Raw genomic sequence first — 15,722 nt, forward strand, 5'->3', positions numbered from 1 at the left:
ATGGAGTGGCTCTGTTTCACTAGTCTATTTGTGAACTCCTACATCAATACGTCACTGCCACAATTAAAATAGCTTTAAAATAAGTCTTGATGTCTAGTAGGGCAGGCCCAGTTGTACTTGACTCCTCTTTTTCAGGGGTATTTTAGCTATTTTTTAAAATGTGTATTTCCAGATAAATGTTAGAATCAGCCAGTTTCTCCAAGAAAATTCTGTTGAGATTTTCAATTAGAAACACATTGACTTTATATAAATCAATGTGGAGAGAAATGACATTTTTGTATTGACTTTTCTATCCATGAACATTATCCTTCTCTCCGCTCAGATTATTTTCCAATGAATTTCAACAGTTTTCTATTTCATGCATCATTTGTTAAACATATTCCTAATTATAGCCTATGATTTCCATTGCTATTATACATGGTATCATTTCTTTTCTTCTTTTTACATTATATTTTCTAACTCTTCCTGCTGGTATGGAGAAGGCAACTGACTTTTCTATGGTGATCTTATGTTTGGCTACACTGCTAAATTCTTATTATTTCTACTACTTACAGTTTACTTTTCTTCGTAAAAAAAAAATCATTTGCAATTGACAGCACTTGCTTTTTTCCCTTCCAATTCTTATACCCTTTATTTCTTATATTATTGCAAAATCTAAGGCTTCTAATAATACTGAGTAACAGTAATAATTCAGGGCATTCTTATCTTGTGCAATATCTTCCCAAAAAACACTTTCTGCATTTCTCTATTGATATGATGTTTGCTAGTTAAGGGTGTGTGTGTAGCTAAATTAAATTAGTTTAGCATCTTAAATTAGTAAATTTACATTCTATAATAGTTTACTAAGTATTTCTAATCATAAATCAATGTTCATTTTAATCACAAATGAACACTTTTTTCTGTATCTACTAAAGTGATTAGAGTTTTAATGACAGGGTTTTTTTTTGTTTTTGTTTTTGCAGTACGCGGGCCTCTCACTGTTGTGGTCTCTCCCGTTGCAGAGCATAGGCTCTGGACACGCAGGCTCAGCAGCCACGGCTCATGGGCCCAGCCGTTCCACGGCATGTGGGATCCTCCCGGACCGGGACACGAACCCGCGTCCCCTGCATCGGCAGGCGGACTCTCAACCACTGCGCCACCAGGGAAGCCCTAATGACAGGGTTTTAATCACAGTTTCAGAAATACGTTAGTAGGGTATATTATGTGAACTGGTTTTGTAATATTACACTAACCAAGCAGTGATGATATGTTACATATATTGATATGCTTTACTTATATATATAAATATATATATATGTTGATATGATATTAATAAATCTCAGTTGGATTCAGTTTGCTGGTGCTGTGAGATTTTCGTATTAGCATTTGTGAGTGGGTTTGAGTAATTTTCCACATCTGTTCTGGTTTCATATCAAGGTTATACTAGTCTCATAAAAAGAGCTGAATTGGTACCCCTTTTCTGTGTTCTGCTTACAAATTCTTAGGGGAGATCCGTTTCCCCTCCTCCACCCCATACCAAGGTTGAAACGGCCAAGTTGTCTTTGGTGTGGTGGGATTCATTTCTCATTCTAACACAGAAGTACAGACATCAGGAGCCTAGCTTTATACAGGTGTTTGCTATTCGTCTAACCACTGTAGGCGGGGCCCAGGCCTTGGCTCCCATCCTCCCATCTGTTTGTCTTTCAAGGCAGAAGCTCAGTGTCCCCTAAGTTCAGCAGAAACCCTACAAGTGAAAGCTGGCTTTAGTGCCCAGACTACTTTACTTGTTTACACTTTGTTCTGAGATCTGCAGAATTTCTTACTCTGCTGCCAACTTGGTGATGCACTTAAAAATGTTTCTGGGGGACTTCCCTGGTGGTCCAGTGGTAAAGAATCCACCTTACAATGCAGGGGACACAGGTTTGAACCCTGGTCAGGGAACTAAGACCCCACATGCTGCAGGGCACCTAAGCCCACACGCCACACATACTGAGCTCTCGCGCCTCTACTAGAGAGACCGTGTGCCGCAAACTACAGAGCGCACGTGCTCTGGAGCCCATGCGCCACAACTGCAGAGAGAAAAACCCGCATGCCACAACTAGAGAGAAGCCCATGTGCTGCAATGAAAAATCCTGCGTGCCTCAATGAAGATCCTGCGTGCTGCAACTAAGACCCGACGCAGCTAAAAATAAATGAAATAAATAAATAAATAATAAATCTTTTTTAAAAAATGTGTTTTGAATTTATCCAGCACTTAGCTTTTTCAGTTGGAAACATTATTCAGGATACCTAATCTACCACACAGCCCAACTGGAAGTTGTTGTGGTGGTTATTTCAGCCAATTTCCCTTTCATATATCTGTCATCACCTCACATTGCTTTCTCTCCATGGGTCCAGGCTCCTGCTTCATAATGGTTACACATTGTCTTTACGCAAGCAAACACTTCCTAAATCAGTCATCTGTTACATATAGAAAACAATTTACAGAAATATCCTATTTCTTCTTCAGGCAGTGTTCTTCTTCCTAAAGCTACTGTATCTTCTCATTGCCCAGGCAATTCATCTTTGAAAGGGGAGAGATGGGGACTTCCTTGGCGGTCCAGTGGTTAAGATTCCACGCTCCTAATGCAGGGGGCATAGGTTCGATCCCGGGTCAGGGAACTAAGATCCCACATGCCGGGTGGCGCGGCCAAAAATAAACTGGGCGTGGGGGGGGGCGGGCAGAGATGTAGGTCCAGCATTTGCTTATAAACAGAATAGATGCAATGACTTTGGCTCCCACTATGCTCTACGTGACTAGTAAAAGTTTACCCTGCTGAAATCTAAACCTTAATGTTGACACAGACAGCCTCTGGTTCAAACTTCAATGACAAGCAGAAATTCAACTAACATAGGTCTTGCAGACTGAAGTTAGGTTGTCTCCTCATATCTAGGAGCTAAGGCCAAGCCCAGCAGTAGGTAATTCTTTGAAAATTGTGCAACATGAAAGACTACAACCATGAGCTTGCACTGCTCCCAATATTCTACCTGTATTATCCAAGATTACAGTCCTTATCCATATATAATCAAGCATTTCAGGAGACAATGTGTATCTCCCCACCCCCTTCTACCTTGTGCTATAGGCTAAGAGATACAGTCCCAGTAAGGATGCAGACAGAGAGGAGATGACCTGCTCGCGCCCCAGTGTCGGCCTTAGAGAGCAGGGACAAGTAAAGGGCTTTATCCTACCTTCCCTGAGATTCGTGTCTATCTGTTCTGCTCCCATTTAGTGAAGAGAGCATATAGTATACGTCCTAACATGTTTCCTAATCCATCCTCATTAACAAGACAGTCTGCAAACATTCCTTCCAGACTTTAGAACGTGGTCTTATTCATATTTGGTTTAGAGTACTCTGCATGGGTATTTTAAAGGAGAATATTTTTATATTTATTTAAAAACATGGAATTTTGCAACTTACCACAGTTTAGGACAAACGCACTGAAAACAATTTATACACTCCAGAAAATTACCTGTCATGTTTGATCCTGGCTAAGAGAGGCTCCAGCCACCCCACTGTACATTCATAGTGAGCATCTAAAAAGGTGATCACTTGGCCTTTAGACACTGCAGCTCCTTTTAACCTAGCTCTGATCAATCCAGAACGTTGCTCCATTCGAATTACGTGAACTGGTACTTTTAATTTTTTCACATAACTCTCTAGAGGTCTTTTCAAAAAGTCTGAAAATTAATAAAACAAATTTTAAAAAATAACATGAAAAAACTGTGAGCTGGCATTATCCAGATGGAAGGCAATTTTGGTTTGCAATATTCATTCAACACATACCTACTGAGCACTTTCAGTGCGGCTCCCTGACTCACAAACCCATTTCACTTAGGAAGCCTTTTTATTTCCTGAGAGAATGTACCAGAACTGCCTCTCCTTTGTTACACGAGGAATTAGGGGAGAGCCTCTGAGCTCAGGCTCAGTCAAAGGCACATTACCCACACTTCTCTAAGCAGCTCTCCGTCAGGCTCAATTCTCCTTTTCTCTAATCATGCTTAAGGATCAGGAACAGAAAGAAGGTAGTGCAGGAGAATTAAATCCAGACCTCAATAGAGAGAAAGAATACAATACGCAATAGCTGTTAGAGTTCGGAAAATTGTGGGGTTTCTTCAAAGGCAGAAACAAATTGTCTTATAGTTTATCACAGTCTCTGACTATGTAGTTCTTTTTCAGGAGGTGGGAAATGAGGTCAAGCTAGATGAGAATGGTGGACTGGAGCTACAAGACCAAACAGAACCCTTACCAGACAGGTCGGTCTAAGCAAAAAAGGTTTCCAGAGGGAAGGGCAATTGAAGAGGAAAAGAGAAAGGGAGAGTGAATGGGTGATGAAATCAGCAGTTATCCTAGAGAGATCAGATAGAGGTTATGCTCTTAAACCAAGGATTTCCTGCCTCCAAAGTACATAATTGATTTTAAAAAAGCAGAAAAGGTTCCACTTCTTCAAACCAAAGACAGGAAACTTTTCAGATCAGGTTAGTTCATGGTGCTTATGCCAGAGAAGTGACAGATGGTGATCAAATGTCTTTCCAATTTGTCCCCATACCACAGGTACAAGGACAGTGTCTCTAGCGAAGGAAAAACTTGACATGAAGCTACTAGGACTCCTATGACTAGCTCTGTCCTGGGGCCCCAGTAACAAAGGTCAGGGTGTTAAGTATTAAGGGGCTCTTTAAATACTAAACGTGGGAATCCAAAGGGCTCCCTACATAGCGGAGAGGGAAAGACAAATAGTAGTGGAATGGTTCTGGTCCATTGGAACTGGTTAAGACCTGACTGATTCAATAATGGAATAATCAGGACTATGAAAACTGTGAAAGAAAAAAAGGCCTCTGTGTCCCACTACACCAGAACACCAATCATTTCCATGTCTGCTAATACACTTCCTAAAATATCTGGGCTAAAAAGAAAATCTGAAAAATATGTGGAGAACTCCTATCTGATCACCATGATTTTATGAACCAAACCTTAGGGTCAGAAACATACATAACTTGATTCTGAGTAAAAAAAGGTGAGGGTAGTGCCAACCCCAATGAGAAACAACATTTTACCACTTTATGCCTATTTAGTACAATGCCAGGTTCTTTACATATTTTATTTCATTTAATCCTCATAACAACCCTATGAGATGTCATTAAACCTATTTTAGACATGAAACTCTAAGGCTCAGAATATTAAATGAACTGATCAAGATGACACAGCTTATTAAGAGGTAGATCCGAGATTCAAACCAGGTCTGCCTGACTTCAAAGCCCCTCTTTTCACCCACAGCAAGAAATCCTAGAAGGGAATGACCGAGAGAACAATTCAGGACTGTGGATTCACCCAACCTGATCCAAATTTAAATTGCTTTATGTCCAGAGTTTGACAGAACCTCATGTGGTAAGGTGTGAGATATATTCTAGTACCTCAGACCAGTCAAATTCGGCTGTGTCACACTGTGTCGCCCAGTAAGTCTTCCCCAAAATAGTAGACAGTTTAAAGTGCTTATTAAGAATCAAAGCAATCTAATCCCTGAATTCTGTATCTTTGAAAGTTATAATATTCTGTCCTGTCTACAACTAAAATGAAAAATCCATGATTCTCTGGTCTGGTAGTTGAAAAAAGTTGCTATTCAACAAATTTTCTTGGCATCCTTGTTTGATGTCTTTGTGGCTTTCAGGCAATATGGCGAAGAAATAGGTATCTTCCTAACACCTGATACAGAATTATGGACTCAGGGCTAGGTGGGGGATTAGGAACTATTTATTCAAACCTCATTTTATAAAAATGAAGCCATGGGGGGGTGTTAAGTGATTATGATTAGAAGGTACTATGTCATCTAAAAATAAGAGAGAATCTTATTAGAGTATCTTTACAGCTATTAGTCTATAAATGGATCCCTAGGCATCTCTGCATCAGGGAGTTGTGAGGCTGTCAGAGAGTGAATGTCAGGGAAAATTTCACTGCTCCTAGCAACATCTGAGAAATCTTAGCCAGAACTCTAAAGAGCAGTAGAAAGAGCAAAGAATTTAGAGTCTAATAAATCTGACTCCTAATCCCTACTTAAATAAGAACCTCTGTTTCCTTTTGTGTAAAATGAAAAAAACAATAGTCATCTCAGATTCAGAACACTATATCAATTCTAAATCTTAACGTAACCTTCTGAGATGACAACTGCATAACTTTGAACATGAACTAGGGATTCATCCAGACCCCATCTTCATTACAGACCCCTTAACAGTAAAGTTATGACAGGCATGACTACATAGCAGTTAAGAGGTTAAACCCTAGGTTTATGTGAAGTCTCATTTTGCTCAATCAATAAAATAGGGATAATTATAGCACCTACTTCATACTTAATAAATGGAGCTACTGACAACTCAGCAGGTTCACCATGAAATCCAATACCCTGAGGCCATGAGCAGACTATGCACACTACACAACCTAGTTAGGAAGTCTGTGCAGACAAGGAGTAGAAATAAGGATCAACTGACTAGTAGATTATTCTTTCCTTCATTCACTGAATATATTCTGGACTGTCTACTGTGTGATAGGCACTGTGGACACCGAGGAGATAATGGTGAGCAAATAGTCCTGATGGAGTCACAGTGCCTGTCTGGGGGGCAGGGTTGGGGGAGACAGTCATTAAATAGACAAGTAAACAGGTTTATCTCTGGGGAGAGCTGCGGGAGTACAGAGTGTTCTGAGAGGTGCTCAGAGGGACATGACCCGGTCGCAGGAGGTCAGGAAAGCCTAAGTGCAACTTGATTCTGAGGAAACAGACGAGCGGAACTAGGGGCTGGGGTGGGCAGGGAATGGTCTGAGATATGACTGGAGATGCAGGCAGAGACCAGGTCCTGCAGGCCTTAGAAGGAAGGCTTCTTTTTCTTTTAATTGAAGTATAGTTGATTTACAATGTTTCAGGTGTACAGCAACGTGATTCAGTTATATATACATATATTTTTTTTTCAGGTTCTTTTCCATTATAGGTTATTACAGGATACTGACTATAGTTCCCTGTGCTATACAGTAGGTCCTCGTTTAGAGGAAAGGTTTTAATCAGAGAAGTGACACGGTCAGGTCCGCACGTTTAAAAGCTCCCTCTGCACGCAGCATGAACAGACAGGATGGGGTGAGAGTGTTTGTGGGGAGACTAATTAGCCTATTTCATCGGCCAGGTGAGAAATGACGGTGCCATGGCTGTGCCTCATGAATAGGAAAGAGCGGACTTAGAGAGCTGGCTCTGGTTCCTGGGCCCAAAGTTACCACCTGAACAAGAAAGTTAGATTAGATAATTCTCAATCTGGATAGCAAGACTGCAGTTATAACCACAAAAACACAATGCCCAGGGGTTCCCAAATATCAGAAGTGGTGACCCAGATGCCTGAGACTTTCCAGGCAGGAAGATACAGAAGAGCCAGGTCCCTGATCAGGGCTGTGGGGTGACGCTCAGGGTCCTGCTTAGTAACTAAGCCCGACGGGGCAGCGAGGCAGACACCTGCCCACACGTTTCCAATTACAGGTTTACAAAGGCTGGGGTGATTCAGAAGGGCCTACATGAGGGAGGTAAAAGAGAACCGGGATACGTGACTATCTTTGTCACTTCAGGCTGCAGACATGTTAAGTCTTGCTGGTTAGGCCACATCCTACAAAAACTTACTATTTCACAGCCTTCTCAGGCACTCAACAAAATAATGGAGAAAACAAAGGAGGGACTGGAAAAATAAATCATTTCATCTGAGGAAAAATATCTCTTCTTGAGGAACATTTAACAAATATCAACATATAAGTAAAAGTCACTTGCAGGATAGATGTCTGTATGAATCACTGCTAAAACCAACTTTAGCTAATTTTCTTAAAAAGGGATTAATTAACTCCTAGCTAACAATTATCCACGTGGGGTTTATACTTCTGTCAACAGTAATTATTTAAGTGTGGTATTCTTAATTTATAACAGCTCTCATCCATTTTGACATTAATTACATTATATATTATTATTAAATGTTTTATGTAATTATAAACTATCTCCTTGATTAGACTAAGGAAGTAAGCTACAAGGCCCTTGAAACAGCAGGGCTGTATCTTATTCTTCATTTGTACCTCTACAACCTGGCAAAGTAAGAAGATTTAAATTGTTATCAATGAGTAAATTATTCCCAATAATTAAGATAGGAAATGATTAAATTCATCACGGATAAACGTATATATTTAGTGTGGGCACAGGGAGGAGAAGGTATAATACTTGACTAAACTATTTTACCAGATGCAATGAGAGGTGGGTGAGAAAGTTGAAGATAATAACAAAAAAGGTTGAAAAGATGGGTCATGAAGTTTAAGGCTGCCTAAGCAAGGAAGGAAGAGCCGTCTTCCGTAGTTCCCTACAAATTTTTCTCATGTGAGTATAGGAATATTGGGGGAAACACATGACACCAATGATGCTGAACAGCTGTGCTGTGAAAAAAAAGCCTGTGAAAAATTCTGAGATTCTTGGAAGAATGTCTGGGCAAGAGCCAGTGTAGAGATTCATCATGAGATCAGAAACATATATACCACTTTTTCATAAGTTCCTTCGTCACCCTTTATGTACCTAGCTATAGATTATTCCTGAACTTAGGAATAGAGGAAATGGAAAACCTAAGAAGAATCTGGAGAACTAAGGCTCAGCCAGCTCAGGCTCTGTTTTGCTGTCAGGGATGCTTCCCACTGTACATGGAACTAAATCTCTCTATTCATGGCTCTCAGTCAGAGCCAATCTTTCTCCACTGACTCAGGGCTGCAGCTTCCCACAGAGAAAATCCTGACAAAATTACGTGTTTTTTTTTTCACTGTTCTGCATAAATTTTTATAGATTTCTTTTTAAAACAAGATTAAGATGTGACACAAACTAAATGCTAATTAAAGTAATATTTTAAGTTTCACAAGGGTGTAAATTTTTTGCATATGTGAAATGAGTCCAAACGTTATAAATAACTTTTAGGATAAATTAGAAGTTTGTATAAAATTATTAGGTTAAAATGATAGCAACTAGTTTTTTAACCATAATGACAAAAGGTATAGCATATTATTGGCATTAAAATGTAAAATTTACCTCTTTCACTGGCATCATCTACTAGAACAATTTCTTCTAGCATGTGTCTTGGTGAGCGATTAATGACACTATGGACAGTTCGCAGAAGTGTGCTCCAAGCCTCATTATGGAAAACAATCACCACACTTGTTGTAGGAAGATTATCTGGATACATCTTTGTTTTACACCTAGAGACAAAGCAAATGCCTTTGTAAAACTGTTACAATAGCATAATCAAGTAAGGGGTAACAGAAGAATAAGACAGGTGGCTCTAGTGGTGCAACTCTCAGTACTTCATTTATTTAAGTTTTGGTTAATGTTGCATGTTTAATAAAATAGTACCTACTTAAAGTTATATGGTTAGATTAAAACTATTTTTAAAGATGTTAATTATATTCTTAAAATCAGACACCCCTCTCCTGACATGTTTTCTGCTGATTCGTTTTAATGGGTAATGTACTAAGGCTATATTAATCCCAAAGTGAACGTATCTCAAGAATCCCATTAGATAAAAAATCAGAACCACTACAGTCTAACAGTTTAATAATCTAAGTAAAGGATTACCTTCCACAAAGGAAGTAAACTAAAATTTACTGAGTATCTATTATGTACTGGTCACTGAAACTTCCTAATAGTTCTGTGGGGTATGTGAAGCCACATTTCACAGATGAGAAGCAGAGGATGGACCAAGGGAGGGAGCGGCAGGGCCTGACTGGGAGCTCCACAGTCTTGATGCTGCCCCCTCCACAATGAAATTTCCACATGCATCTTGTTTAGTACAGACTATCTTTAGAAATGTAACCATCAGAAAGACCAAACACACCCAAAATATCTGCACACAGAATCAATATACTAATTCTACATGGTCTCTTCTTTCAATCTTGTTAGCTAGATGAAACCGCTAGAAACAGACTAACCAAGGGCAACAACAGCACTAAGTAACCAGACATCAAGGCATCTGTTTTAGGACAAAACCTCTCCTAAAGACTGCATGTATTACTCTTTCTTAGGGACCCCCAAATTTTAAGAGTTGTCCCAGCCTCTATATCCACCTTTTTTTCTTGCTCTCGTAAACTCCTCAAACCTTGTGTGGTCTCTCCAATCTCGTCTATTATTACCTGTCAGTGGGAGTGGAGAAAGGAGGGAAGGGGGAAGAATTGAGAAAAAAATACCAACAAAAGCCCTCTTCTGAAGCTGCCACTATAACCCTACTTACTAAATGTGGCACCCTAGGGCTGCTGATTGGCAGCTGGAAGAAAAGGAAAATAGAAGAGGAAAAAGATGGCAAGGTAAAATAAAGGGGTTGAAAGAAGGAGAAACGAAGGAGACTTCACTAGGGAGCCCCATCAGCACTGGTCCCTCCTCCCTCCCAGGAGAAAAGGGGAAACAAACAGCTTCCATTGTCCTTCTTCATTAAATCCCATTTCAGCCCCTCCCACCTCTTCACCATTCCCAAGACTCCCTTTCACAGCGCGTCTCCCTCTCCTCTCGCCAGTAACCTCACTGTCTATCCACCGATGCCTGAGACCACAGCCCCATGTCCACGTCACAGTCCACTCCCCGCTCACCCTGTGTCCACACCAAGATCCACACAGCCTGCCATCCTCTCTACAGTCCCCTCCCTCCAGGTCTGGGCTAGAGGTGAAGTCCAAAAGACTAGCTGCCTAGGCTACGGGAAGGAAAACTATGGGAAGGTTCTTGGCATTCCAAATAATACTATCTGAAAATAGTACCATTTTATTTATTATTATTATTTTCAGATAGTATTGATATAATAGCATTATATCAAATAGTCTTAATTTTGGACAGTATTTATCAAAACTCTGTTATAAATGGTGGCCAAATTATAGATATCTCATTAGTACTATGCTTCAGGTACCCTGTAGGTGAGCAAGCCAAGACACTCATGTTTTCATGGGAAGGTGCATGCTGTATACCTGACCCACAGACTACTGCAGAGCAGGACTGTGAAGTCAGGAATAGCTTGTGTACGGGTAAGGGGCATTCAGAAAAAGACTTTCTAATATTATTTAACTGAAACATATTAAGTCATATGTAATCCTTTTTCACAAATTAATCCTACTTATTATTATAGGAGAATTGGGAAACAAAACAGTCATGGTGACTGTAAAGCTGCTAGCTTACTGAAACAACAAAGAGAACAAAATCAAGTGAGACACAGAGATGATCAGGCAAATTCACCATGTACCAACAGTACTGCTAGCCATGTGCATGGCTAGGGAGCAGACAGGAAGATGACGGAAAACTCCTGAGATGGCAGGGTCTGCAGAAGAGGAGTGATAAGCCAGATTTATTACTAGGATGACATTAAAGAATTAAATTCTGAAGATGTATGGAAAGGAAGCAAGGCTATAGGAACACTGGAAATAAAGAAGACTAAAATGGAAATCATTCACAGCAGGATGGAAGAATCAGAAAGCAAAGCAAATTATTGGGACCCAGAAGAACAGATGACAAAAAGGAAAACAATTTCCTAAATCAAACAATTGAATTTAATCATTCAGAGAACATATAAATTCATAAATATTCTCTCAATGCAAAACAGAAAATATAGAGAAAATATGGGAAAATCTTCATAACTGATCTCAAACAGGTAAACACACACATACTCCCCTCTACCTGAGAAAGCCATAAAGCACTCGAGAAGACCAGAGATGCTTTCAGCATTCTAGCTAAGCTTCTCCCAGGGAGGGACCACCTGTCCTTGTGGGGCTGGAGGTGAGGGATCCCTTTGCGGGTAGGGAGCACAGAGCTGAGGATAAGCACAGGCAGTACTATGAAGCAGTTTTCTTCCACCCTGTCCCAACTGAGTCTTTCATCCTCAGGGATGAAAATTAGCCAGTGTAAGGTTGTGCTGCTTTAAAAGCAAACAAAACAAAGCAAAAACACCACACACAGATTTAACAACAGGATGTGGGTTAGGAAGAGAGGAAAAAGAAGAGTCTTAACTTTTTACTGAAATATAATATACATTCAAACAAGTTGACAACCATAAGTATACGGGTGAATGTGTTTCCACAAAGTGACTGCATCAAGGAGTCAGCACCCAGATAAAGAAACAGACCATTATCAACACCCCAGAGGCTTCCTTTCTGCCCCTTCCCAAGGTAACCACTCCTCTGGACCTCTAACACTACAGATGATTTTTACCTCTTTCTTTAAATGCTTATTTAAAAGAAATAATATAGAGCAGTGGTTCTCAAACTTTTTGACTCAAAACCCCTTTACACATTTAAAAATTGAGGATCCCAAAGTTCTTCTGTCTATGGGTTATAGCTATTAATATTTACATTATAAATTAAAATAAAATTTTAAAATAAAGAATCCACAAGCACATATTACGTTAGCTATCAAAGAGATGATTTATCACTTTCATATAGTAACCCACTAAGAATTTATTGCCTCTTATCTCCAAATATATCCTTCACTGCCTGCTCTGTGATAGTGTAACTGGCTCCTATAAGCATATCTCCTTTGCAGTTGGCAAGATGCATACATAAGCTTTGACAGTCGAGGGTGTTGGAGGGACACTGCAGGAGGAAGAAACCTCCCTTCCTGGTTCTAGCATGCCTCCATTTGTTTTCTTCTCGTTCCTATAGGGTGGCTGCTACTGGAGTGTGTGGAAGACACCCAAACGCATGAGTAGCACCCCACAGGCAGACTCTGAGTAAGTCTCCCAGGTACCCCAGCAGTTGGCTTCCCAGAGTTGGTTGCCTAAAGCCAGGAGGGGTGGTTGCTGTTTGACAGTTCTGGCTCTGATTTCCTGCCCAAATGCGCTCTGAAGTGTATTTTATGCTTGTTACCCTGCCTTACCAGTCCCCACTCTGGAGGGTACTGTGCACCAGGTCTGGCCAGGGGTAACTAGCAAAGTTCTCTACCATCTACAGAAACTTCTCCAATGAGGTCTGAATCCCAGCCTTATGGAGGGGGTCTCCCTTCCAAAGGTTTTCCTTCCTTAATAATTTTCCTTCCTTTACTACTATCTATACTCCCTTATAGTTAATTCCATTATAGTTAGTAATTATTTATATTAAAACTTCTCTGTTCAAATTATTGTGTGATTTCTGACTCCCACCTGGACCCTGACCCACACAGCCTCTCAAACTCCACTGCACACTAGTTGATTAAGAGCAGAAAGGGCAAATAATATCTTAGTAATATTATGAAAACTGTTTTGACCTTGCAGACTTCTTGAAAGGACCTCAAGGACCCCAGAAGTCTCAGAACTACACTTTGGGAGCTATCGATACAGAGCATCCTTTTATGTCTGAATTATTTCATTCAACGGTGTGGTTACGTATCATCCATATTGTTGTATGCAATAGTTTATTTATACTGCCGCACAGTATTCCATTATATGAATACGTAATCATAACATAATCATAACGTATTTTTCCATTCACCATTGATGGACATTAGAGTACTTTCTAGTCTGGGCTATAATGAATAGTGCTGTGATAATATTCATGTGTATGTCTTTTGGTGACGACATGTATACATTTCTGTACTGTTGGGCAATAAAGGATATATAAGCTCAGCTTTAGTAAATACTGTGGAACAGGTTTCCAAAGAGGGTGTAATAAATTTCACTCTCACCATCAGTCTGTTAGAGTTCCAGTTGTTCCACATACTCACCAACAGTTGGTATTATGTCATTTTTTTAATGACCTTTTTTTGGGGTGGTGGTGAAAAGTTCTATGAGTTTTAGCATGTGTATAGATTCATAAAACTATCACCAAAATCAGAAAACAGAACAGTTCCATCTCCCCAAAGAACTCCTTTGTGCTATCCTTTTATACTCACACCCTCCCCCTACACCTAACACCCCCAGCAACCAACATCTGTTCTCCATTACTATAGTTTTGTGTTTTCATAAATGTCATGAATGAGGTGTATAATCTTTCTTTCACCCAGGACAATATCTCTGAGATTCCTTTAAGTTGTTGTATCAGAAGTTTGTTATTTTTTATTGCTGAATAGTACTCCATTCTGATATATTAGTTTGTTTCTTCATTCACCTGTTCTTTCCAGTTTTTTTGGCCATTATGAATAGGGTTGCTATAAATATTCATGTACAAATTTTCATGTGCTTTCATTTTCATTACTCTAGGAGGTGGGTCAAAAAATATCTTGCTGTGATTTATGTCAAAGAGTGTTTTTCCTATGTTCGCCTCTAACTTTATAGTGTCCGGTCTTACATTTAGGTCTTTAATCCATTTTGAGTTTATTTTTGTGTATGGTGTTAGGGAGTGTTCTAATTTCACTCTTTTACATGTAGCTGTCCAGTTTTCCCAGCACCATTTATTGAAGAGGCTGTCTTTTCTCCATCGTATATTCTTGCCTCCTTTGTCATAGATTAGGTGACCATAGGTGTGTGGGTTTATCTCTGGGCTCTCTATCCTGTTCCACTGATCTATATTTGTTCTTGTGCCAGCACCATACTGTATTGATTACTGTAGCTTTGTAGTATAGCCTGAAGTCAGAGAACCTGATTCTTCCAGCTCCGTTTTTCTTTCTCAAGATTGCTTTGGCTATTCGGGGTCTTTTGTGTTGATATTAGGTTTGGCATAAATACACTACCATGTGCAAAATAGATAGCTAGTAGGAACCTGCTGTATAGCACAGGGAGCTCAGCTCAGTGCTATGCGATGGCCTAGCTGGGTGGGATGTTGGGGTGGGGGGAGGGAAGTCCAAGAGGGAGGGGATGTGTGTATGCGTATGGCTGATTCACTTCGCTATGCAGCAGAAATTAACACAACATTGTAAAGCAATTATACTCCAATAAAAAAAAAACTTTTCGTGTGAACATGTTCTCATTTCTCTAGAGTAAATATTCAGTAATGAGCTAGCTGGGTTACATGGTAAGTGTAACAATGTAAGTGTAACTTTTAAACTGCCAAACTTTTCCGGAGAGACTGTATTATTTTTGCATTCCCACCAGAAATATATGAGAGTTCCAATTGTTCTGCATCTTTGTCAGTACTTGACAAAGTACTGGCGGTATTTCTTATTTTAGCCATTTAAATAGGTATAGAGCGGTATCTAATTATGGTTTTAACTGGCATTTCTCCAATGGTTGGTGTCTTTTCATGTGCTCATTTGCTGTTCATACAGCATCTTGGGTGAAGTGTCAAATCTTTTGACACCTTTTTTATTGCATTCAATTTTTTTTTAATTGGGTTGAATGTTTTTTGTTTTTTTTTTTAAAGAAGATGTTGGGGGTAGGAGTTAATTAATTAATTAATTTTTGCTGTGTTGGGTCTTAGTTTCTGTGTGAGGGCTTTCTCTAGTTGTGGCAAGTGGGGGCCACTCCTCATCACGGTGCGTGGGCCTCTCACTATCGCGGCCTCTCTTGTTGCGGAGCACAGGCTCCAGACACGCAGGCTCAGTAGTTGTGGCTCATGGGCTCAGCTGCTCCGTGGCATGTGGGATCCTCCCAGACCAGGGCTCGAACCCGTGTCCCCTGCATTAGCAGGCAGATTCTCAACCACTGCGCCACCAGGGAGGCCCCTGAATGTTTTTTTTAATTTAAAAAAATTGTTTTTAGTTTTTAACATCTTCATTGGAGTAAGGGTTGATGTTTGAGAGTCCTTTGTGTATTCCAGACACAAGCCCTTTGTTGGATATCCAGT

General features: G+C 40.0%; 1 protein-coding gene across 2 annotated transcripts in view; it reads right to left on the reverse strand.

The window, feature by feature from the left end:
* The window catches only part of GALNT1 (polypeptide N-acetylgalactosaminyltransferase 1), a 69,551-nt gene that overhangs the window by 25,472 nt on the left and 28,357 nt on the right, over nt 1-15,722 (reverse strand). For both annotated transcript variants that reach the window (XR_003005808.1, XM_024764144.1), the window contains exons 3-4: nt 9,091-9,257; nt 3,490-3,697 (exon numbers count right to left, since the gene is read on the reverse strand). Coding sequence is in view for 1 of the 2 variants with exons in the window: in XM_024764144.1 (XP_024619912.1) it covers nt 3,490-3,697; nt 9,091-9,257 (375 nt within the window). In the remaining variant the exon portion in view is untranslated. The remainder of the gene's footprint in view (nt 1-3,489; nt 3,698-9,090; nt 9,258-15,722) is intronic.

Source organism: Neophocaena asiaeorientalis, unplaced genomic scaffold (genome assembly GCF_003031525.2).
Source record: "Neophocaena asiaeorientalis asiaeorientalis breed wild unplaced genomic scaffold, Neophocaena_asiaeorientalis_V1.1 scaffold670, whole genome shotgun sequence".
Taxonomy (NCBI): Eukaryota; Metazoa; Chordata; class Mammalia; order Artiodactyla; family Phocoenidae; genus Neophocaena; species Neophocaena asiaeorientalis.